The sequence below is a fragment of the Nesoenas mayeri genome (genome assembly GCF_963082525.1).
Source record: "Nesoenas mayeri genome assembly, chromosome: 20".
Classification (NCBI taxonomy): Eukaryota; Metazoa; Chordata; class Aves; order Columbiformes; family Columbidae; genus Nesoenas; species Nesoenas mayeri.
The window spans coordinates 2946575-2971455 of record NC_137569.1 but is presented as its reverse complement, the minus strand read 5'-3'; the positions used below and the strand labels follow the sequence as shown (position 1 = coordinate 2971455).

The 24881-nt window shown below is 42.4% G+C and overlaps 1 protein-coding gene across 1 annotated transcript; it reads left to right on the top strand.

The window, feature by feature from the left end:
• Nucleotides 1-560: 560 nt before the first annotated feature.
• Nucleotides 561-17990, top strand: RAD51C (RAD51 paralog C). Its single transcript, XM_080357029.1, has 9 exons — nt 561-692; nt 1957-2215; nt 2472-2638; nt 3607-3740; nt 6163-6294; nt 8546-8612; nt 11650-11710; nt 14139-14199; nt 17788-17990. The coding sequence occupies exons 1-9, from the start codon at nt 575-577 to the stop codon at nt 17887-17889; spliced, it is 1101 nt and encodes a 366-aa protein (XP_080213155.1). The 5' UTR covers nt 561-574; the 3' UTR covers nt 17890-17990.
• The last annotated feature ends 6891 nt before the right edge of the window (nt 17991-24881 follow it).

Below are 24881 nucleotides of genomic sequence, written 5' to 3'. Positions count from 1 at the left end.
TACCCAACCGATGGGGAACAGAGGAATTTGCATCTGGGATTTGAGGGGGGGATATAAGCAGGGGCTTTTTGCCCTATTCCATGTACCTCCCTTTAGGTAGGGCACCCAGTTTTGCAAAATTGTTAATAAAATACGCTTCGCTGAGAGACCCTGCCTGTTATTACACTGGCAAGGTGACCGTTTCCTAAAGGGGGATCACAGAACCACCCAAACACCTGCTGGGTGTGCAGGCCTCTCTGGCTGGACGAAGGCCAGACAAAGCCAGCACCGCTCCCGGGCCACAGGAGTCACTCCAGCTGCCCTTTGGCTGTTTCTGCCCCCTTCTCACGACCGGTGCCCCCCCCTCACACACCGCCGGTCCCCGCCGGTCCCCGCCGGTCCCCGCCGCCTCACCCGCCTCAGCGCCGCCGCCTCCGCAACGGCCGCGCCACGTGCCCGCCCCCTCCCCTCCCGCCTAGATGCGCAGCCAGTGATTGGCCCCTCAGCGTCACGTGGCTCCCGGCCGGCGCGCGCTGTGGGGGCGGTCCCATGCCCGCGGCGGGGAGCGGCCTATGGCGGCCTCGGCGGCCCCGGGATGCAGCGGGACGTGGGCGGGCTCCCCCTGGCCCCCGCGCTGCGGGCCCGGCTCGTCGCCGCCGGCTTCCAGACGGCGCAGGAGCTGCTGGAGACCGGCCCCTGCGGGCTGAGCAAAGGTACCGGCGGGGGAACGGGCGCCCCCGCTGCCCGGCGGTTCTTGGTCCCTCCGCGGAGCGGCCGGGGGGCTCGGTGGCGCGGGCGGGTGAGCAGGGATCGCAGGGATCGCAGGGATCGCTTGCTTCCATGGTTGGTGCACGTTAAGCAGCTCGGGCAGATGAGGTGCTTGGTCCACGGTGAAGTGGCGGCTCCTCTCAGTGAGGCCTTGAGTGAGGGCAGAGAAATGGGCAAAGTTAATATTGGATTACTGCAAACAAACAGAGATAGAAGATCTTACACCGAGTGATAGATGTAAAGGGTACAGAAAAGGAAGAACCAGAGGATTCTGTCTCTCTCATGCCTTTCTTTCCCCAAGGGTACGTGCTTTAAACAAAATAAACTTAAATGTAGTCAGAAAGTTGCCTTTTTCACAAAGCTGTTATGATTCTGTAAGAACCCCTATGGAAATGAGGAAATGTACAAACATGAGGAGTAACAACATAAAATCAAATCAGTACCAATTCATTTTTCTCCTTCCAGTTGTTACCTGCATTATTTAAAAGCTGATAACTACTTGCAAACAGGCTAAACCTGCCAGTCTTGCTGTGGTTATGTACACTAGACCAAACTCTATTTGCTTTTAAAATTTGCACAGACATCGTAAGAATAAAAATTATTTCTATTAACTGTGCTAATCTGTGCTAATAGTTTTGCATTGAAGATCGCAGTGAAGTAGCCAGATCTGACAGACGGATACGTGTAATAAAGATGAACACACAGGTATTGGCAGGTACCTCGTCTCTGTTGTGAGGTCTGTGTGTCAGACCCAGAAATGATGCACAAGGTGCTCAGCCCTGCAACACCCTGAGAATTCAGAGCACGATCAGCAGGTGTCACTGTCAGAGTCTGCAACCCGACTGCTTTTATGGGACATTATTTGCTTCAAATGAGTTTATATGATAGTACATTCAGTGCAGAATAAGTGAATTACTCTGCTGGATCTCATACCTGTCTGTGAACAACAGGTTTTAATTTCTATTTGCAGGTAGCTAACTGTCACCTGAATTCTGAACGCGGGGCATTGTTGCTCTCTTTTGAAAACCACATCATTAATTCCAGAGGTGTTGGCAAGCTGTGTGCATCCTTATACTAAAAGGATTCATATTTTTGTGTTACACTGCAGAATGATCAGGTTTCTGACAAAACAAGTTGAATTATCCCTACGTAAATAATTCTGTGTTTAAAAAAATTAAGATAGTGTTTTCGTAATTCTGACTCTTCTAGAAATTGGAATCTCCAAAGAAGAGGCGCTGGAAGCGTTACAGGTGGTGAGGCAGGCGTGTCAGGGGGATGCAGCGAGGACGACGGGGGGACCAGGCACCACCAGGAACTGCACAGCGCTGGAACTGCTGGAGGAAGAGCAGGCCCAGGGCTTCATCATCACCTTCTGCTCAGCACTAGACAACATCCTGGGAGGCGGCGTGCAGCTGACAAAAATCACCGAGATCTGCGGAGCTCCTGGTGTTGGGAAGACACAGCTGTGGTATTTTATTTTGAGATTACTTCTGTGCAACTGCTGATCACTTTTCCTTGTTTAATTTAACTATAAGGATAGTTCATTTTCTTGTTGTCATGACTGCAATCTGATTCTTATACAGCATTATAAGTCTGATCACGATAATGGTGGTACTGCTTCCCGCTCCAGGTATTCCCCAGCAGAAAGGTCACTTTAGGAGTGAGCTGGAAGGGGAGAGCTCTGGGATATAAGTACTTTCTCTCTTTTCCGTTTCCCATGGCAGTATGCAGTTGGCTGTAGACGTACAGATCCCAGAGTGTTTTGGGGGCGTCGCTGGAGAAGCCGTGTTCATTGACACCGAAGGAAGTTTTATGGTGGACAGAGCAGCGGATATCGCAGCTGCCTGCGTGCAGCATTGCCAGCTCATTGCCCACGCTCAGCAAGAAGAAGGTACGTTGCCAAGTCCTTTTTTTCTGCCTTGTACGCTGGGATTTGAGTTGAACCAGTGTCTCTTAGGCTGCAGTTTTACCATTTGAGGGTTTGAGCAGCCGTGCTGGCTTAAGGGGTTCTTGCTGCCAACCTTTTATTTCCACCTGTATGTATTATACCCTGAAGTGCATCAGTACGTGGAGCCATGCTGCAGACTGAGCTGAACTACTTTAAGAATAATTCTTTTTCTACATGATAATTTCTGGGTTTTAGGTATGTGGGTTATTTGGCTCTTTTGTTGTTGTTGTTGTTTAGCACATTAATGATGAAATTTACAGCAAAACCCAAAGACAACTCTGTCAGCAAAACTGAGGGGTAATGTGCAGCAATGCAGGGACAAGAAGAGCAGCTGCAGAATTTCTTAAGACAGTGTTGCTACTGAAGCCCCATATTGTAGAACCATAGCTGGAATTTGGCTCCTTCATAAGGCCAATATAGCCAGGTTGTAGTTAATGAAGGTTTTATTCTATAAGTCATTGGTGTGTTGGGTATACTGACACAACTTTTTTGGAGTATTTTATGCGGCAAAGTTCTGTTTGAAAAGAGGTAAAAGGACACCATATTAAATGAGCTACTGCCTGCGCATTAAACAATGGATGATTAATAGTCACTATTCTCCTCTGGCAGTGCTCTGGCTTGAAAATAATTTACTAGGAAAGTTATTTTTTCAGAAAGAATGTTTTCATTTTTGGAGCGCTCCCTTGGAGCCTCCGGTGTACCTGTGTGCAAATGCTGAGATCGCATCTGCTCACCACCACCTTGACTTTCAAGCCAGATGGAAAGTACGTTTCCCACACTCTTTACCTGGACTGTTTCTGGGGGTTTTGCTGTTGCTATATGTGGAAGGCGTAGTTTGATAGAATGATCAAAGTCACAGTATGCTAGTACAGACGTCTGACTCATTTACTCATCTATTTATTTGTTCTCAGATCATCTAAAAGCTTTGGAGACTTTCTCTCTGGAAAGTATCCTTTCTCACATATATTACTTCCGTTGTCGTGACTACATAGAGCTGCTTGCACAGGTTTACCTCCTCCCAGACTTTCTTTCAGAGCATTCCAAGGTAAGGGTTATTGCAGACTTAGCAGACGATACCACTTGTCTTCACACTAAAGATTTTCAGGGATGTTCATCTGTTATAGTAACATGAGTAACACTTTGGTACCTCATCAGCTTGACTGTAATGTATTGGCTGATGCCAGAGTACAAATGTAAAGCTTGATTGCTTTTTCATTCCCATCCCGATTACTCTTGAGAGTCATTTGCTTTTGCTACGACTGCTGCTCGCATCCTGGATTTTCACTTTGAGGCAAAGATACTGGATCTGTGTTGCCACATGTTGCTACATTTCTGTGAGCACTGAGTTGTGAATCCACACGAAACTGCCTTAGAAAAGAGTCTCTGAGCCAGGTGTGCATGTGTTGACCGTCATGCAGGGGGATCAGAAAGGCTTAGTGCTGTTTTTCGGTCCTAGAAGATCCCTGAGGACCAGAAGCATCCTGCACCATGTTGGCATCCAGAAAGTGACTCTTCTTCTTCCCAATACATCTGTTGCTACAAGCAACCAGAGCCTGCAGCTTGACTCTCGGGTGGACCACAGCCAAAAAGTTTCCTAATACCCAGTGTCTCAGTGAAATGCTATTGTAAGGCAGATTTTCACCACCTCCCTTCCAGATTTCTAGATTATGCACAGCAGATCACTCCCCAGCAAGATTTGGGGAAGACGACTTGTGCCTCATTCTAGCAGAGCACAAATCAGTGTTGTTTAGTTAGATTGTCTCTCGCATATCATTCCCATTTTTGGAAGCTGTTATGTTCTTGAAAGCGCAGATGGGAGCTTTACTTTTGCTTAGCGTAGTCTGGTATTTCCCTTTCTCTGCCAGGTCCTAACGGTGCCCTGTTGTGTTTGCTCTTGTGGAAAGTACATGGCTTCATTAGCACAGTTACACTGGGCTGCAGTTCTCTGGTACCATCTGTGCCGATTTATCTGTGCTTGGCCTGGAGCCTGAAGCGCTGAAGGTTGCAGGAGAACCATAAGACCTTCTGGTGATTCCTTGGATGGGCTGTCAGTGACTTGACAGATGCTCATTGCAGTCCCGCTCTCGTTAAAATGAGTCTGGGCCCCCTGCGCAGAGCTGGAGCTGGGGCTGGGACCACAGGAAACCTCCAGGTTTTAGGGGTTTTGTAGAGAGTGTTATTTGGAAATATGAATTAGTTTGAGGCCTTGTTAATAACATGAGAAAGACCAATAATATGAAAAAGACTATGTTAGAAAATACTCTTGTCATAATAAACATAATTAAGGTCTAGTAGAGACAGACATGGAGAAGGCAAATGTTTCCAAGTTTTCTCTGTACAGCCTACTTTTGAATACTTTAAATCTACTTGTTTGCAGTTTTGTAAGTGCAACTGAGAGAAAATAAACTAAACTGCATCCTACCAGGACATGTTAATCTGATAGGCAAGTTATATAACTATATATACATTCCTTTGTAGCATGACTCGTGTTTATACTGTTACGCTGATTGTTCTGAAAGTCAAAAAGAACTTGTAGACACCTAGGAGCTGAGTGACATCCAAACATGTGAACACTGGAAGAATATCCATCTCCCTTCTGTATTTCAGACAAATACAACCAACAATCAAATCAAAACAGCTACAACAAATGAAGTTGGAATAAATCAAAATCTCAGACTAATATTTATATAGTGTCTTGAGGGTGATGGGCCAGCAGAGCATTGTGCTCTAGCTTCAGCTAATGAATGCTACCAATGAAATAATTCAGCAAAGCAAACATCTTCAGGCAAGATAGATACTCAGCTCCTTGCACAGCGCGTGGAATACCTTTAAGCGTCTGTTAAAATCTGTGTTTCTAAGATAGATCACTGATACGAGCCTTAGAATCAGATGGGTTGTCAGTGACTGCAGGCAGCATGCATTCTAGTTTTGATTTGCATTTCATTTTTTGAGGGAGAAGGTGAAATAGTGGAGCATTGATTGAAGTACAATTCTGATGTTTAACAACTTATTTTTTTCTGCAAGGCTTTAAGTCCAGCTTTGTTATTTTCTATTCAGTACCAGGTTCTTCAGGGTGAAGTCAGCGAAGGAAGCGAGCGAGGTCTGAAACAGGCGGAAGGGCAGCTCTGTGCTGAGTTAACTAATGCAGAGCTTAGTGCAGCGCTTTGTTTAAGCTGGTGCAGCTACAGCCTGAGCTCCTATCCATGCGTAATGCAGAACTGCACTTGGTGTATTAGCCTGTTTGGAGCTGGAGGCTCTTTTCCCTGCACTTGTGTGAAATACTGGTTATCTCTGATATATAGAGATAGACAATAGGTGTTATACTGTTGTGCACATCCGAGTATGAAATAAAATATTGCCGTTGCCTTACGTAAAACATTCCAATGTGCTTAAAAAGACATCTTACTGCTTTTTGTCTCTGGTTTGCGGGATAGTAATGGTAGTTTTTTGTTTTGTTCCATGTCGAGGTCCGACTGGTGGTAGTTGATGGAATTGCATTTCCTTTTCGCCATGACTTCGAGGACCTCTCACTTCGGACGAGGCTCTTGAACGGTCTGGCACAGCAGCTGATCATCGTAGCAAATGATCATAAATCAGCGGTAAGCCTGGGGAAGGTTTAAATCACAAAAGGTGCAAAGAATTACATGTGATTTGTGATTGTGAACAGCAAAATACAACTTCAAGAATGTCCCCTATGTTCATGTTTGCCAGTTTGGTCAGTAAATACAGATGGATCACGCAGGCAAAACTGTTTAGGTGGAAAATTCCTAGATTTGCCAAAATAAGTAAAATTTGCATTAAAAGCATCCTGTAGATCCTAATTAAATGGTAGCATATCAATTTGTTGTGCTGTTTCACATCATCTTTAATTATTTGCTCGGACAAGCAATGCTCCCTTGGCGACTTCTACCTACAAAGCGCATGCATTAAAATACATCAGAGTACGTTGCAGTTCCAACGTAATTTTCCACTCCTCATTTGAAAATAAACTACTGTCTTAGCAGAGGAACTGTTCTTAGGGAGAAAAACCACTTTATCTGCTAGTTTGGCTTGCTCTTCTGGCATCCATGGAAACCCAGGGCTCCCTTCCTGGGCATTGTTTCCATGTCATTTACGCCAATATGGAGGCCAGCAAATCTTGAGCCGCGCAGCCAGCAGATGGCACTCGGAAGCTACTTCTGTTCCAGGAATTGTTTGGGCAAGTCTTTTCCAGCCCAGAAAAGCATTGTTCGGGAATTAGAGCTTACACAGGTTCAAAATGGTGCTTGTGCCTGTCACCGTTTCCAGGTGACTTGTAACCTTGTCACCCGCAACCCGCTCAATAGGCTTTTGTTCGTAAGTGCTAAAAACAAACCTCGCCTTGCGCTTCCTCTGACGGGGAAGGGAAGGGAAGGGAAGGGAAGGGAAGGGAAGGGAAGGGAAGGGAAGGGAAGGGAAGGGAAGGGAAGGGAAGGGAAGGGAAGGGAAGGGGCGCAGCTTGATGTGCCGCCCAGGTCGGGCGATGGGTTTGCACCCTCTGCCCTTGCCCTGACATGGGTTATGAAGCTTCTTCCTGCTGGTGTGGACACCAAGGGAGATGAATGTTCTACAGCTGCTTGATTTGCACAGCCTCCCGTTTACCAAGTGCTTTCCCTCTGAAACTGGGTACCTGGTGACCTTGAGCAGGAGCAGTTGTCATTGTACAGTCTATTTTTTTTCTCTGATCAAGGGAACCATATAAAACTTATTTCTATTGAACAAGTGAGGAGCTTAGTACAAACACTTGCTAAATACTTGTGATCAGTCACAGAGCTTCAGAAATTAACTCAGAGTGGCCCTCCTGTTCGTTTTTGAGTTAGTTCCAGTCTAAATTCAGCTCGTGTGCCAGAGATTGCTTGTTGGGTGGATGCTGGGTGGTCTGGAAGCTCTCATATGGTAGGAAATACATTCCTTTAGTTTCTAAACCCTGGCTGGGTTGTGCTGGGATACCCAGACCAGCCCCTCTCTAGCAGGGTGATGGGGAGCCTATTTGGGGCTGTTATCATCCATTTATGATTAGTTACTTCTCTAAAATACACGATGTATGTCTTGGGGCTTTCAGCTCTGTAAAGTTTTGCTGTGTTCAGTGGAACTGCTCGCTTTAACACACTTCTCTTAACTGTTCAAGCAAGAATCATACAAGCATGTCAAACAATGAAAACCCCCAGGGTGTAAGATAGGTACATTTTTTTTAATTTTTCATTTTTAATGAACTTGACAATTAATATTCCTGGCTCTTTTCTGTCTCACCCACCCCCACTTCTACCAGGGATCTAACCTAGACTGTCTGTGAACCTCCTACGAGTGATTCGTGCTGCGAAAACACTCCCCCGCTCTGTCTGTTCACTTTCATTCTGCTTTGTATTGTACCCACTTGTGCATTTTTAGACTAAAAGGTGCAGAAATTCTGTTAATCACTGGGCTCATGCTTGGAGCAGCACCACCAAGTTCATTTATGCCTCAGTGGCTGGAATCTCTCTCTTCCTAGAGGGCTAGTACAAGTCATGAGCATCCATCTCATTACAGATCCAAACAGTTCTTAGCACAGATACGGTGGGATATACAAGTTATGCAGAGTTTGCATCCCTTGGGAAGGAAGAAATGTAGGTTTCTTGAAAGTCTTGAGTGAAGGAAATCTACCTGCCATGCAAACTGAAAATACATTTTGCAAGGTTATCTTATTTTGGTTTGGTTCTTGGGAAAAGATGAGGCAGTTCTACAGATTCTTTTGTTAACGTAAAAGCTTCATTACAGTAAGCAAGAGTTTTGCCTGAGTAACTACTGATAAAAGCCTTTGAAAAATCCCTCTCTTGCTTCTGTTTCCTCTTCTAGGTAGTTCTGACAAACCAAATGACAACGAGGTTTGGACAAAGCCAGTCCATGTTGGTACCTGCTTTAGGTAGGTGTTTAGCTGGTGAGTGGAAAACTGAGTTAATCTTCCAATCTGTGATTTCCTTTCTTTTGGCATCATGTACAAAGAAAATGGAATTGTTTGTTGAGCCCATCAGACCCATCTGGAACTGCCAGCATTGTGGAACTCTGCCGCATCCTATGTGCTGGCTGAGCTGTTGATGTGATTGTCTTCCAATCTGTTTCTGCTAAAAGCAGACCAGGTATACTTCAGCTTTTTAAATAATAAGTAAACCTCTGATAAATCAGGTAATTTACACTGAAACTGGCTCATCAATGATCGTGCAAAAAATGTAGGGATGGACTTGGGTGCAGTAAAGCTCTAGCGGGAATGTGGTGATGAACAGGTTAAAGCACTAAGAGGAGAACGCAGCCTAACAATTGCACACCTCAAACTAAGCTGTGATTTCCTAAGCTCCCTGAGAATTCACTGCCTCTCCAAACAGTTCTAATTGTTTATTTTGCTATTGCACTTGAATGCATTCCGGTAACAATTTGCAAAGGTGTTTTCATGTTTGCTGCATAGCTGGAACTCTCCGCCTGGTGCTCTCTATAGTAATGATGTAGAGGGAGGTTCTGCATGTGATCCTCAGCCACACAGTGACTTTAAGTGGTTTTTTGCTCCATTTTTTTCCTAAAATGACCAGAATACCCCACATAGACTCTTCTCCTGCAGTCACAGTGGAAAATAGAACAGTTCTTCTTCATTTTGACAAATGAAGAAAAAGCACAGCGTTTAAATCTTATTTCAGGTTGTAACTTTGTAGTATTTTATGATGTACTTAAAGGGCACAAGTTCTCTGCTTCAATTTCTGTGCACTAAGTAATGATTCCCTTGTTCTGGAGGGGACAGTACAAAGGCAGAGATGTTCTCGGTGTCCGTACAGCACTGAACCATTTGGCACAGATGTAAGATAAAATGAACAATACTGACCAGCTCCTCCAAGACTGTGAAGAATGTGGAATTTTGAGCTGTGCATGCAGATAAAGACCCAGCTTCCAGTATTTGACCCTTTTTGTCATTTTTGCCTCTTGCTCTCTGATGTATCATTTTTGGCAGCCTTTCTGGCTACAAACTCCATTAAAGATAATAGATTCTGTCTTTTTTCAATGGCCAGTGTTGTTTGAGAGCTGTTGTGTTTATTGAGTCATAGGGACAGTAAAGAATGTGAAGACATTCAGAGTAGGTTATAATTCAAAGATATCACGTATTGTCTTGCACATATTTTCTTTTACAAACATTTAGCTTGGCATAACCTCATATTGACCATAAACTGATTGTGAGTCTCACCAGAATGTGTGTAACCACACAGTACTGTTAAACTGAGTCCTGTGTACTCCTGCAAAAATGAAACTTGGTACCAGTTGGTAAAATATTTAAGCTAAGAGATATTCCCCTGATCCTAAACCGCGATATCTCAAGTTGAGCATTTCAGAGTGGTACAAAGATGTGAATTTACTCCATAGACTCGGTGCAAGTATTGAGCTGCTGGATTCCAAGGTGATTTTTATGACCCTCTCTAAAGGGATGCTATTTCAACAGTCCCATCGTAAAAGCTAAAGCAGCTCCTACTCCTGCATGGCTGGTTGTAGCCAAAGGAACTATTGAGGGAGGCATCGGCAGCAAAACCCCAAGAAAAATCAATCCTGTTGCCTCCCCTAAATATATATTCTTTTTCCCCATTGATTGGTAAGCCTTAGAAACAGTCTGCTCTAAGATTTCAGAAGAGCATTAATCTCTAAACTCGTATTTAGCTTCCAAGCAGAAGGGAAGTTCTTATTTATGAAAAAAAAAGCACAGATGCTGCAAGGTATTAAGCCAAGAGCTTTATGAAGGGGACAGCTTTCTTTCCCTCTAGTGATAGCTAAGCTGGATGTTCCTAGACATTTCTACTGGATATATTTAGAAAGAAGGTCAAATATTAATCTACAGCCAGTTTAACACAGAAATATCTTATTTTACAGTAGCATTTTTCTCTCATATTAGATACAGTTGGAAACATTCTGGTGTGGAATTTGTACCCATTGTAAAATGCGTTTTGATCTCTGTCTCGGAACCGTGTCTGATAGCCAAAATCTTTAATCTCAGCTTGGATATCGTGGAGCAAGCTCTGGCAAGATGCCGAGAGGGTCTAGGTCTTCATTACAGTTGAATCATTGTTTTCTTTCTCCGTGCTGTAATGAATACCAGAGCACATGGGGCACGTGGGGCTGACCTGATGGAGACCAGCAAGTCAGCGATTCCGAGGTCACAGGGCTGCGCGCAGGTGAGCGGGAGAGCCTTGCAGCGCTTCACCAAAACGACTGTTTTAAAGTGCAATCCATCTCTGGAGTCTCCTGGGAGAAACAGAGGAAAACATCCAATAAAACTGTCTATAAATGGACTGAGCTTGTGGTCAGGTGTGAACTGAAACAGTAGTTTCCTCTGAAACAGGATGACAATCCAAACTTCTCTTCCTCCCACCACACTCCCCACCGCTTGCTTGCGGTTGTGTTCTTTTGCATCTTGCTGTCAGAAGCAGCAGACTGCTTCAGGGGCCATTAATACTTTAATAATCATTTACTTTCTCCCAAAGCTTACGTCCCAGAGGGAGCGATGTTTGCTCATAATTATGCCTGAGAGACAGAATATCGCATTTTTGAAGTAGGATTTAGACATACTCGCTAGACTTCTTCAGTAGTAATTAGAGCAATTGTTTCTTCATGCTGCCTCTTTTTGCAAGATTTGTCTGTATTTGTCCTTTATTGGCCATCTATAAAATCTCTCTATAAATATGGAAGTATTGCATCAAGCTTTCTATAAAACATGGTGAGCACAGAGGTTATTCCTTGTCTCTGTATATTTAATAATCTAGTTGTGAAATCCTTGCACGTATAAAAAAGATGTAGTTCATTACTGCGAGAAGGGTGTATATGTTTTAATCATGGGGTTTTTTTGGAAGACTGGTCTAATTTCAGTTCAGTTTACTGATGATGCTGCTATTACAGGAGATAAATAAAATAGCCTGTCATTTTGTGTCACGCAGGAGAAAGCTGGGGACATGCTGCTACTGTCCGTTTAATCTTGCATTGGGACAACAGTCAGAGGTAAGAGAAAAGGCAGGCAAGGGAGGTATGTAATAATAATGACAAATGTGACATTTGAGAGTCTTTTCCACACTGGCTTTTGTGGCCTGGTAGGTATTTGAATGTGACTCCTGGCCATGTCCCAGGCTGCTGAGGCTCAAGAGCTTTCTAGTTCAGCCTAAGACAGCGTTGGCCCAACTGTCAGGCTCATCCTCCGCACCACGGTCAGCTTGCTGTGCTGCTGTCCGTGCTTTCTGACAAGACACCGTGTCTCATCAAAACAGAACATCCTAACGGCAGTTGCTCAGACACAAAAGTTTAGGATCTGGTGGCTGAGTTGAATTTTTTTGTTGTTATCTGCAGTTTGTAAGCAGGGAGAGGAATTTCTGTGCTTCAGACTTTTAGGCCCCAGGCAGTACAAAGCCAAAGATGCTGAAGAAGGCTTTGCACCTACCCAGGGGTGCTGGGGAGGATGGACCACGGGCCTGCTGAGCCGCGGTGGCAGCGTTTGGACCTTTTGGCTTTTAAACGCAGCAGGATGGTTCTGCAAAAGCGGACAGCTATGCAGAAACCAAGTGCCAGTGAGCTGCAGGGAGGGAGGAGGAGAGCTGCATGGCCTCCAGTGCAGAGCTGACCTGTGGAAGATGGTTTTTAAAAGGCCAAAGGAATGAGGATGACCTTTCTAAAACCTGTGTCTGTTGCGATGAGATCTGTTTCCTGGCCTTTCTCCCCTCTTCAGGATATTGCAAGCTCATTTTGCTTTCCCGGTCAGTTAAATTTGTCTTGTATATAGTATCACAATGCAGCAATTTGAGATTAAGAAGCCTTGCTTCAATTCCCTAATCTTCTGCAAACAACGAATAAAAATGCCACTAGAATGTTGTGCATAGTTTTACTTGTTAAACTTGAACGAGAAACGCAGTGTCGCTTCCTCGTGGAGTTTTGCTTTAAATTCTGAGTTTGAAGGCAATGCAGAATGATTACAGCAGGCTTTTTAATTTGGAATTAAATTAACATCACTGATTAGTTAACAGCCTTTATAAGAGAGAAGTTGCATCAACATGATTGCAGAGTGAACAAAAGTTAATTTTATATATCAAAAGTAAAGAGCTTTTTTCTTCTTCTGCAGCACAGCCAGGAAGGCTGCAGATACAGGTTGCAGAGAGCAAGCCAAGGACAGACAAATGTGGTTTATTTACTGTTCTAAATATGCAGCTAATACAGGGTGGGGCCTGCAGAAGCACAGCAATTCCAGTTACAACTGCCTATCTGTGAAAAGCAGAAGTAGCTACATTCTGTTGCATTTTAACACAAACTACCTGATGATCCATTGTGATTTTGTTCTTGGTTTTATATTAAGTTACTGAGACACAAAGATGACCATTTGAGAATCCATTTGCCTTTTGGCCATATATGATACCTGTCTCTTAATACTGTTGCAAATGTCAGAGTTTAATTATAAGGGTTCTCGTTGCTGTGAGGAAGGATCCTGTTGAGTCAGAGGCACACAGCAGAGCTCCAGCTGAGCGCTTGGAAAAGCACGGCTCCTGCACCTTCAGATTCAAGCTGTTTTGTGGAGTATAACACCGCTTAAATGTTCCGAGGAATTCCCTGTGCAGCTAATACAAAGTGGCAGTGTTCCTCAGGCTGTAATTACGTGCTCTCTAATAGAATGGTACCTCAGGGAGGTGAAAAACCCCCCGAAATAAATAACAGGACCTTTGGCAGGGTGTCTTGATACAGAGAGTGAAACGCTTTCTATACCAGCTTTACGTAAGTTTTGGGGGTGTTTTCAGCCCTGGGACTGGCTGAGAAAGCCCTTGCTTTGAGGAGCTTTGCAATTTTCTCTCTAGATCATGCAAGCATCTCTTGGGCTGTGCGCTGTGTAAGTACAAATCAGGATGCATTGCTTAGAGTCTAAATACACAAAATCGAAGTGTTAGAGAAGCACAAGGGAAATGATTTTCTCAAGGTGATGCTGTATGTCAGTGGCAAGGTCAGGCTTAGAAATGGAGCGTCTTATTCTCATTCTCCATTCGCTAGGTTGTATTGACAGGCTTGTGAAATCCCTAGAAAAAACCTCCCTAGAAGTATTTGAATTCTTGAGGGTGTCTCCCAACTTTGAGAGGTCAGTGAACAAATGATTGGTAAATGCAGCAGGAAAGAGTTGTGCTCAAACCCCTTTTTTGTTTGCATTTTAAGAAAATGGCATTTGGAATTAACTCATAATTAATATTATTCCAAAAACGTGACTACTATGATGAAATAAGGCTAATTAATCAGTCACTCATTTGGCATCCACGGTTTAAATGACCTATATGACAGTATATAAGAATTGGACTCGTCACCTGCCCCATGACTGGGGGAAAACTTGGTTTGGTCATTTGATGACTTGCAATTTTTATTATTGTATTCACTAATCATAATTATCTGGTTTTTGTTTAACCAGGTTGGCAACGTTGTACAAGTCGCCGAGTCAGAAGGAGTCAACCATACCCTACTGCATTACAGTTAGTATTTCTTTTGGGATGGAAATGCAGCGATGGGGGAAAATTGTTACCCATAAAAGAATTTTCAGACACATGAACAAATCTAAGAATGATGTTCGCTTTCTTAGTGTTGCCTTTCAGTTGCCTTCTGACGGTGACCAGTAATACTGCCATGTCTTCAGGTTGATGAGTATTTTGCACCTTTTCCCTTTAGAAAAATGACCCAGCATGTTAGTCTTAGAGTGAAAGCATTTTGATTTCCAGATCACATTTACAGCCAGCCTGTTCCCGTCTGTTCTTGTGTCAGTATTGCTGATTTTATCTGCCCTTGATGTTAAGTTTTGGCCTAAGTGCAATTACAGAGAACAATCGTGCTCTCTGAACCTTCATTTTGGGAGACTGGAACAAGCTGTTTTCTCCCTTGGCAGGTAGGTGGTTGTTTCCCCAGTTGCTCCTCTCTGCATCTGCTCCAGTTGAGTTTATCTTTTTAGGACAAGGGTGACCAGAATCGTATGTGGTATTCCAGAGGTCTCAGTAGTGCTATGTGCTGTACATATTTCCACATCTCTGCTTTAAGTGCATTGCCTGATGTAACTGAGGTTGTATTTATCTCTTTCATAGCTCCGTCCTACCAGTGACCCTACGACCAGCCGATCTGTAGAGATTTTTCTCCTCTGTCTGTATCATATGAAGAGCTTTCAGCTTATGGCTGGAGTTCTTATTCATCCCGAGTTAAATCCTGTGATTATTTTCTTTCGTGGAGTGCTCAGATACACATTAATGAGAATGCATACTGCCTAAGCTGTATTTAGGTTTTAAAAAAACCCCACCGCTCGACTCGTATCTTCACATATCAGATACATAGGTACATGCCACAACTATTTGCTATGTGTCCTCATGGAAACACGTTGCCATAGCATTTCCTGCAGATTTTAATGTTGCCCTAAGATGAGGCCTTCGAGCTATCAAACATAAATCACTTTTTTTTTAACTCTGGATGTATTCACCTGGACAGAAGAAATACTGCAAATATACATATAGTTCTTAACTCTGTAAAGACTGGAAGGGTAAGTGTGATGATGTCCCAAGGTTGTTTGGCTCATGTGATGTGAGTGCGCGGCCCTTACCAGCTGACAAACAGATGGATTTTGTCTTAGACAGTTCAATTGCCTTTTTCTTTCAGTTTTATATGCATTATAAACCAGCTATGCTCTCTTCTGTGTGAATGCACACAATCTTGACATACAGTTGAGAGTGTATCCTAATCAAAGATTTGTTAAAACTTAAGATTATTCCTGTGTTTTTTCTCTTAATCCTGTTGAGCTGCTTCAGCAGATGGTTTCTGTAAGTAAAAAAATAATGTATTCTCCATTTCTTTCATGAAATTCAGGTCTGACGGTAACAGTCTGCTGTTATCATTTCTCATTCCCATCTCCGTAGTTAAGCTGGAAGATGTAAATACACATTCAGTGTTTCCAAATCTGATCTAGCACATCTATGTATAACCAGCACACAGAAAATTATAATTAAAAAAATAATAATAAATTCCTGAAGCCTAGATCCTCGAAGATGTTTAGGCTTATGCAGATTAGATGCTTTAGTACCATTGACAAAGCAGCTGCTCCGTGCCTGTAAGCTGAGGGAGAAGTGTGTAACTTAGTGACCGAGCTCTAGTTCCTTCTCAGCGTGTCCTTCCCATCATGCTGGCAAGTTGGCAAGTTGGTCACCGCTCTGGGCAAGCGTGGAAGCTGTGGAACACCTATCAAATTAAGTGGAGTTTCTTTCACAGGATTCATTCTTAAGTGCAGAGTATAGAAATGTAAATTGATTTATGCACAAGGGAGTAAGTAGATCATCCAATCCACCTACATTTCCCAGGTAACATGACCTGATTATTTAATCATGAAACACAGAGACCCAGGACCTATATTCTGGGTAGGAATTGTCAGTATTTCCCTGAGCTGTGAAGGGTCTGCCAGACCAGGAGTGAGAATACGGCTCAAGTAATAAAGCCATCTACCTTTGTCAATCTTGATGCAGTCTGTAAATGCCAGAAGGTTAAAGAACAATTCAAAATGACTGCAGACTATCTCAACTTTGTACGTCCTTGGCTCCATTAGCCACGTTCTTGCCATCTAAAAACCAGTAACAACTTCACAAATATACACAAAACTCTTGGATTTTTCAAGGCGCTATGCCCAGAAGGTACGTGCCTTTAAATGCAAAACATCCATACTAAGCAGCCTACTTTATGGTGTTCTGGCCTTTATAACCATTGGAATGCTTTCACTGGGAGTCTAGCATGCTGGATTAAGTGGATTCTTGGCTACAGATCCACCTTTGTGCCTGAGGGGAATGGCAGAGATTAGATGCAAGCAGCAGTGAAACACTAAACTTAAAGATACCCCATTATGCTATTTAGAATAACACTTGAGTTGCTTATAATAGCAGAGGGACTGCACAAATTCTGCCCTTGTGGCACCTCTTGCTGTTTGTTCCTTTGAAAACAGCAGGCTGCGTGAGGTGAGGCATTGAGAAACAGAAATATAGAAATGGGAGACTTACACAAACCATTCGGACTGGCTTGTGTTTTGGTTTGGGTTGATCTTGGTGTGGGGGACACTGGCATTTTAGAAGAGTCAGGTCTGATGGTAATTCTACCTGCTTTTTCACTCTGCACCAGCCTAAAATGTCAGCTTTCCCGAAATGCTCTCATCCCCACGCTGTCTCTACCTGAGCAGTTCGGATCCCCAAAGCAATTTTTCAGATTAAACCCTTTTCCTCCCGAAGTCGTCACTGAGCTGGCAGCGCTCCCTGCACAGCGTTTGTCTGGAGATGGGAAGACAGTTGCAGGCTTCACGTAACATCTCAGCATTTCCATCTGCATCGGTGACACTGATTTTCCAGATCTTTCATATTTTAAAGTCTTTTAAAATCATTTAATTGCGACCTAAGGTAACAGAAAATAGGAATGGTACTAAGGCAAAGAGATCACTTCAAGCTCTCTGCGTAGCAGCATCTAGTTTTCACTTCAACATTTATTAATAGTTTTTGGCAGCTAAAGGTTCTCATCCCATTGTGTCCCATAAATTACTATGCTGGGGCAGTCTTTGCAGTCTAGAGACCAATTCAGATATGCTGCTGTCTTACAATGTCTCATTGATGTTTTCAGTTCATTAAGTAGCTACATAAAAATATCCGAGGTTGTAGAAGTGCAGAGTTTTGTTTCTGAAAATGATTGAGGCAATTAATCCAGTCATTGTGCTTCTGCGGGAGCTTGAAAAAGGGCTGGAGGCTTTGGCTTTTAATTTATTTAAATAGGCAACATAATTTAGAGAGAAGCAGTGCTTCATAGTCATAGGAGTTGTTAGTGATAAAATGAAGAGGGAACCTGGTTGGTGAAAATGAAGTATCTTTAAAAAACAGACACAGTTATTAGTTGTCATGTGTGTTGAAAATCATGCAGTTCTGAGCTTGGCCTGGTCTATCAACGTTCTGTGGCCGCTCATCTAAAATAAATGACAGCATTATACCTGATCTTCTGGGAAGCAGTTACCCACGCAGTATATCCATAAAGTGTTATCACATGATGTTGCTTATATGTTACAGTCTCATGGTTTCCGAGATGTGCAGCTTCCAGCTGTCACTCAAAATGCAGAAGATACTGAAATGAACCCTCGCAAACGGCCACGGCGAGAAGAGGAAAAGTAACAGCGATTCCAAAGTTGAAGGTTAAAACATGTGTGGTGCCTGAGAACAGTTGCATAGTGAACATGCAACCAAAGGCAGCCTGAGAGACTCTCATCTAAACTCCTGCCCTGGGTATTATTTTAACATTAAGACTGCAATATGCAAATTTCCTTTGTGTATGGCATAATTTTACTTTTATAATAAAATTCTATGTTTTCTATAACAAGGGGTTTCAGGGTTTTTTTGGGAGATGGAGAATACAACTACTTTGGGGAAAAAAAAATGAAATGCAAGCGTCTAATACATTACATTAATGATACATGTCTTGATCAATCATCTGGTTTTGTGTGTATCTGAATTTTAACAAGGTTTCCTGCAGCAATCTGCTCACATGCCTCAGAGCGGGGCAGAAGGCAGTGGAGCTGCTGATGGATGCTCTAAGATAAATAGAAACCTAAATGCTGTGCCAGACCGGGGCATCAGCCCTTACCTGCTGCAAAGTCCTTGATCAAGGACAACCGAAGCCGCGGGTTCAACTTCTCATTTATCTTATGGTAACAACAGAGAGGAAAGACTAGATCTGAAGGGCAAAAGATTTAATCCAGCACGGTAATGTCTTAGTAAGACTATTTTACCATCGCTTGAGCTTGAACCAAACTGCTGCACAGCCCTCGGCCTCCATGTTCTTTTCATAGCAAAGGATTCAGAATGAAGATGCTGTAATTAGGATCTGTTTTGTTTGTTGCTTTAATAAAGAAGAAACCCAGGTTTCTTAGGCACCAGCAATATATTAGCAGCTCCAGAATCTAAACCAAATGAAAGAATGAATGTACACTGAAAATAAAGCAGGGATTTGTCCTCTTTTTATTAAGAGAAAACAAATCAATAAGATTATTAGAGGAGAAGAAAGGTACCGCAGTACAAAATAGTAATTACTTCAATTATGCGAAGTATTTGTCTGTACACATGCACACATACAACCCCTTTCTGGCATAGCGCTGGATAATGTTATAGCTGAGGAAACTCAGCCAGCAGGCTAAATGGAGAACTCAAGTTGTGGGAGTCACTATCTTCAATTTTTAATTTAGTAACACTAAACTGACTTTGCTTTGAAACAAAATTCTGTGCTGCATCTGAGTCACAAAACTTCTTTATTCAAAAAGCTGCAAAAAAAGTGGCAGTGATTTTTTTTGGATCATTATAGTGTTTAGATATAAATTACATAATAAAATATTAAAAGGAAAAGTATTCCATTGCTATGCAGCAAACTGGGCTGTGTGAAAACTTAAAAACTGTGAGTCAGGGAGAAGCGAGGGTGACATAGAGAAAGAACGGCGGCAGGATTGTGACTCAGACAAACATTTCAATGCAGGAGACACAGGCAAACAAAAGGATCCTACCGCATGTGATGTCAGCAAACGCTCCGCTTGGGAACGGCGGCTTCCTACGTATTGCAGCGCAAGAGGAGGGGGAGCCAGCGCGGTGCACATGCCTACGTAGCCACAAGGAAAACCATCCGTTAGGAGTGTTGTAACAATATTTTAAGAAGCACTGCTGGTTACAACTGATAGCTATTTAACACGTTTGGTATTTATGGAAAAATCCGTTTCTCTCCATTTATTGTGTTGTGATTGAATATCCTCAACACGCGCTTCTGTGTGTGAGGAGAGTAAGGATGTGTCTCCAATACTATTGATTTCAGTTGACAGGGGTTTTTTATTTTGTTGGTAGTAGAGTAGCACCCAGAAGCCCCAGCTGAGATGCTGATCTTGTTATACCAAGATAAATCGTTTTGTCTGAGTAAATACTAGATCTTCCAGTATTCCAGGCATCATTATCAAAATAAAAAAATTGCAGAGTTACTGGTTAACAGTGGGAGTTACAAAACATGCAAAGGAAGCATTGGAGCCTCTCTATGCTGAGATTTTCATTCTTTGGTTTTCATATTGAAGCTATTATAAAAATCAGCTCTGCAGACCAGAACTACAGAGAAGAATCTGTTGGCGGAGGCAAAATTAGATGAAATGAGGCAGATTTTGTTCTATCTGCTGGAGAGAAGGAAGCTGTTCCAGGCTTAGAATTGCATATAAAGAAAGAATTTGACCGTTGCCTCACCAATAAATCTTCCATGACAAGTTGATATTTTCTTACATGCCCCTAGAATTCTCTTGCTTGTCACAGCATCACTGTGCAACAGTGAGTGGCATGAGAGAACTTCATGACTGCACAAAAAGGTTCTAACTAGCCAATGTCATGGCACTGAATCAAAAATAAAACAGGTTATTTGATTTGCTTTTTAAGTCCCAGTTTTCTGAAAGGCAAAAGCTTTAACTATCATGCTGAGTTTTGAATGATTCCATTTTGTAGGGATGACATTTACTTGTGGTGTAGGAACCTACTTCATCACTGCAACAAGAATAAGAGTTTCTACCACAGGGCTTGGCAACAGGAAAACACTGTGGTCACACTGTACTCCTTCTCAAGCCCAAATCCTGCTTTGAAATTCTAGTTTGGACAGAGAAAATAACAATTTATTTCTTCCTGATTTTATGTGTTCTGCACCTCTTTCCCTTATGAAACCCTGAGAAATGAACTAGCTACCAAAGAGAATAAAATTAAGAAAATATGAAGAATAAATAGCTCATCTGAAGGTGAGAATGTGTAGCCAAGTTCAAACAGTCTCATGTTGAAATCAATTACGAACTGGTTGACTAAGGTGGAAGGAGACTCAGCTGCTAATCTGAATGCTGAATGCACTGCTGAGAAAAGTACATTTAAAATATAACAGCTATTTTTCTGTTGAATTTCAGCTACTGTTCCTTTAGTTATTTGGGGGGACTGAAATTAAATTTATTCTAAGGCATTTAATGGATGAACAAAGGCGAAGTCCCTACCGCCTGCCTTTTTAACCCCACCCTTTTCCTGGACAAAAGATATGCAAGTTGAAGGACAAGTCATTGTGTTCCAGCTTCTCAGAAGAGATTGTCTTTACCACGCTTGGGATCACAGTTATTTAGAAAGGCACATTAAGCTGTATTATACTGTTTTAACACATTCTAATCCTGTATGAAATATATTTGATTAAGTTTTGAAGTACGGTTTGATGCTTTCTTGCCCAAAGACAGAGTACCTGGAGGGATATGGAATAAATAGAGTGCTTACATTGCAGTAACAACAGAGTACATACGGGAAATAATACTCTTTGTACAGGATGAGAAACAGGGATGGTAACTGGTGATTCCCAACCAGTTTGAGCCCACAGCCCGGCTGCAGGGGAGCGTGAGGCAGGGGGTGCCGGAGCTGGCAGCGTCCTGGGGCCATGGACCAGCCTGTCCCGTCCTCCTCCGCACCAGTCGCCCCGCGCTGCAGAACCAGAGCCAGCTGGTACCTGCTCCTGGGCTTCCCCTCTCCCCAGGCCACGTATTCAACATCGTGTGGCTTCCAGCCACAGCGTCATTTGGGATGACTGGGGACAGGGGAGTTGGCTTCCCTCGGTGAGGGCGAGACTTCTGTGTTCATGTTCTAGACTCAAGAATGAAATCAGCGGGAACTGGCCCCCTTCCCAGCGCTGAATTTCACCCACAAATGCACCCTCTGTTAAACTGTAAGATACTGTCTTGCTTCCTGCAAGCAATAAATATTCGTACAATATGCACTATCGATTTATTAGAGAGTTTAAGCTCTGCACAGTTAACTACATCTATAGAAATAATAAATGGTATTATAAGCAATAGCTCAGTCACTACATAAGCAGTAAAAAGGTTAGATTGTATGCTGAAAGGATGCATAGAAAAGCATGTATTTTACTAAGTCATTCTTCAAGAATTATAACTAATACTGTTCATTTTGTTACAAAAATAACTTACCATTTATTTAAATGGAGCCAGAGAAGAATCAGGACATTAAAAGAAAAAAAATCACATTTCAGCTTCAGACAATGGGAAGACGGAATGTTTAAAATGTAAAATATCTAGTCATGTATAAAGGAAAGTAAAGAGGGAACTCTACAGACCTCAATAAATGGTTCTAATTTGATCTAGGTGCTTTTCTCAAAGCCTCCCAACACACTGTTTGAATACTTGCTCAGTTTGGCGTCTCACATTGCATTCTTTTGGAGTTTAAAATTTCTGATGTATACTTCTAATACTCTAATTTATTTAGTGTGAACCACCACCATTTTAGCAACATGGTTACAACTACACTTGCTTAGTGATTCTTTCCATATTGTGACTGGAACAGAGTATCACAGAGTCAGGTATCTATTCTACAGTGAGATGATGAACAAGTCATTTAAAGTAAGTCTGTGGAAGAACCAACATAATTTTTTAAATCCCACTAAGCACCTGCCTTAAACTTTGCTCTCATTTTAGGCTGAACTTCACCCTCCACTCCAAAAAGGCAGAATATGCACAGACCGTTAAATCCCTAGAACAGATTATAAATAGGATTTAAGTGGTATGGCATTTTGTATTGCCTCCTCTGAGCAGAAGTGAGCTTCAGACTCAGGAATTCCAGTAGTGCTCTATTCTCACAGCATGGTACTGTGGGACGTCAGCCTCTGATGAAATGTGTTGCAAAAATGGAAAGTACAGAGGAAGGGCCTGGCACGGAACCACTGCCTGCAGGCTCTGTCGGCTGCTGATATCCAGGAGGTCTGCGCCCCTCATCTCCGCTTAGCAGCAAAAGGAAATTATGATAATGAAGAGTGACTGATTGCTGAAGTGGATCAACCTTAACAAGAAGATATTGGATCCTGATGTGCTCCTGCCTGCAGGATGATCTCACGGTTTGACAAAATCCAGGCCACGCTACCAAGCATTCTGTGGTCAGTGCGTTTTGCTGCGGCAATCCCGTGGGCGCTCATCTATGGTCACACTTCAAACAGTCAATCAAAGGTTTTATGACGTAACAAATTTGGTATTAGTCTTTGCCTTTGTTAATGGGAAACAAGGCACATTGTGCTATATCTGCTTCGACACTGTTCCAGACCTGTTTAGTCATGGCAAAGGGCTTGGCTTTTCGTTATTCTTTCTTCCATATACTTTTCTCCAACAGATTTCCAAATCTAACTAAATAGGCACGGACTAATACCCCGTTTCTCACTACTACTATACAAAGGACCCCCTTTCCTAAAATGGGATCTGAATGGAAGGATGAAAAGTGGAATTTTCCATTGGAATGGGATTGGAAATTTCCATGACAGCTTTGGAAGTGGGATTCAAGCCTGAAATGCTGTGTTTTGCAGCGGATATGGATATTTCAGAATCACCTTCGACTATTAAACTGGAAAAGCTGATTTGACCTCAGAAACTTAAAAGAAAAAAAAGTGAGAGAAAGAAATAGAGATAAGTACTTCAGTACTTATGAATATCCTAATACAGTACTTATTACAGTAAAGGAGCCAGAAAAACAGTGGTAACAGGAGTTACTGGGTTTTTTAAACCCGCAGTTCAACACAGATTGAACCTAGGAAAATGAACTGGAGCTCAAAGCAGCTCGTCACCAAGAGCCTTCTCCCTGTATTCCTTTCGAATTCTTCCTGTCTTTACTCTTAACCAATTTAAATTATTTTAGTGAATTGAACAATAGAGTTTGAAGAGCTATAAAAAGACTTATACATATTCACATTCACAAGGTGACCGATATTGATCATATGAATACATATCAAGAATTTGAATCTCTTCCAGCAGCATCTTGCAAGCATCATTTCATATATCATCCCATGTACAACAGTCCATTCAACAGTAGATGTGCCTTCAAAATGAGAACAGCCAAAGGCTTGGAAATACTTGTTTTTCTGGTGGTTTCATGTGGCCAGGAAAACAGACTATAGCTTCCAAAATTACTTCTGATTTACTGCAAAAGCCCTACTTTTTTTAAGTATTACTTTGGAAAGGCAATTTATTTACCATTGCATTTTCCCATTATATCCTTTTGTACGGTGTTAAAGTGTATACCATAGATTTATTAAATACTGTCAAAGCGTTCTTAATGCCTCTTCAGTTTTTCTACTTGTCAGTGTACAGGAATCACTTCCAAAGGTTACAAAAAAAATAAAAAGGACTTCTTTTTGCACTCCATACAATTCAGGTCACCTCCCCACGGCCTGCTCAAATCCTGCTTATTTCTCACCAGTAAAATAAGAAAGAGGAAGACACCATTTTAAGGCTAAAATTAAACAGATTTCTTCCAACGTAACAGTGTAAGACCTTCTTTTAAAAAAATGCAACATGATGAAGCTGCAAAGGACACAAACATCTGTATTTCCTTATCAAGTCAGGTGCAAGTCCTATCCTCTGATAATATGTTGCAAATCAATTACTTCAGACTTGAAATGTTATTAATTGTGCATTTATTCCATCCACCTAACCTCATCACACAGGAACCACTCATACTGCTGCTGCCCGGCAAGCCAGGGTGCACCGAGCCATTCTAAATTTAGCTTCCAGAGTTACCAAACACTAAAAACATTTCTTAATTGTACCAAACACGCCTCTCATAGATTAGTGCTTTACTTGATAATGCACTGTATTCTGAGCGTCCTTTTCTGGGCAGCAGTAGCAGCGTGGCTGCCTTGTGCGGTAATTGCCCACCTCGGTGTCTGCGCAGAGCGAAGCGATAGCAGGTTCCTGGCTGCCCAACTCAGCCACACCACCCACAGCTGCCATATGTTCCACACCGCGGGTTAATAAGAATGGTTTTTCACCTTCCCTCCCAGAAACAAATGTCAGCATGGCGCTGAGCCATAAGCTCTTTATTTAATATTGAAGCAAAACAATGCTAACTTGACCACAGTGCCAAAACTTGACAAAGTATCCTGAGTACAAAGTTCTACTCCATTTCATTTTAATTAGTGTCCTCTGCAATTAGACAAATGATGAAAAGCACATGGGGACTGCCAAGATGAATCAAGGACATCTGGTAACTTTAACATTTCAACATGATACAGATAGGTATTACTCTCAAATATTCTTCGTGCTGTTTGAAACAACTAAAAAAAATATACAATTAAC

Excerpts from the sequence above, each read along its gene's own strand:
- RAD51C (XM_080357029.1), top strand. The coding sequence starts at position 575 with ATGCAGCGGGACGTGGGCGGGCTCCCCCTGGCCCCCGCGCTGCGGGCC. Across the intron at positions 2,216-2,471 it reads GTTGGGAAGACACAGCTGTG|TATGCAGTTGGCTGTAGACG; the intron begins GTATTTTATTTT and ends TTCCCATGGCAG. Across the intron at positions 6,295-8,545 it reads CAAATGATCATAAATCAGCG|GTAGTTCTGACAAACCAAAT; the intron begins GTAAGCCTGGGG and ends TTCCTCTTCTAG.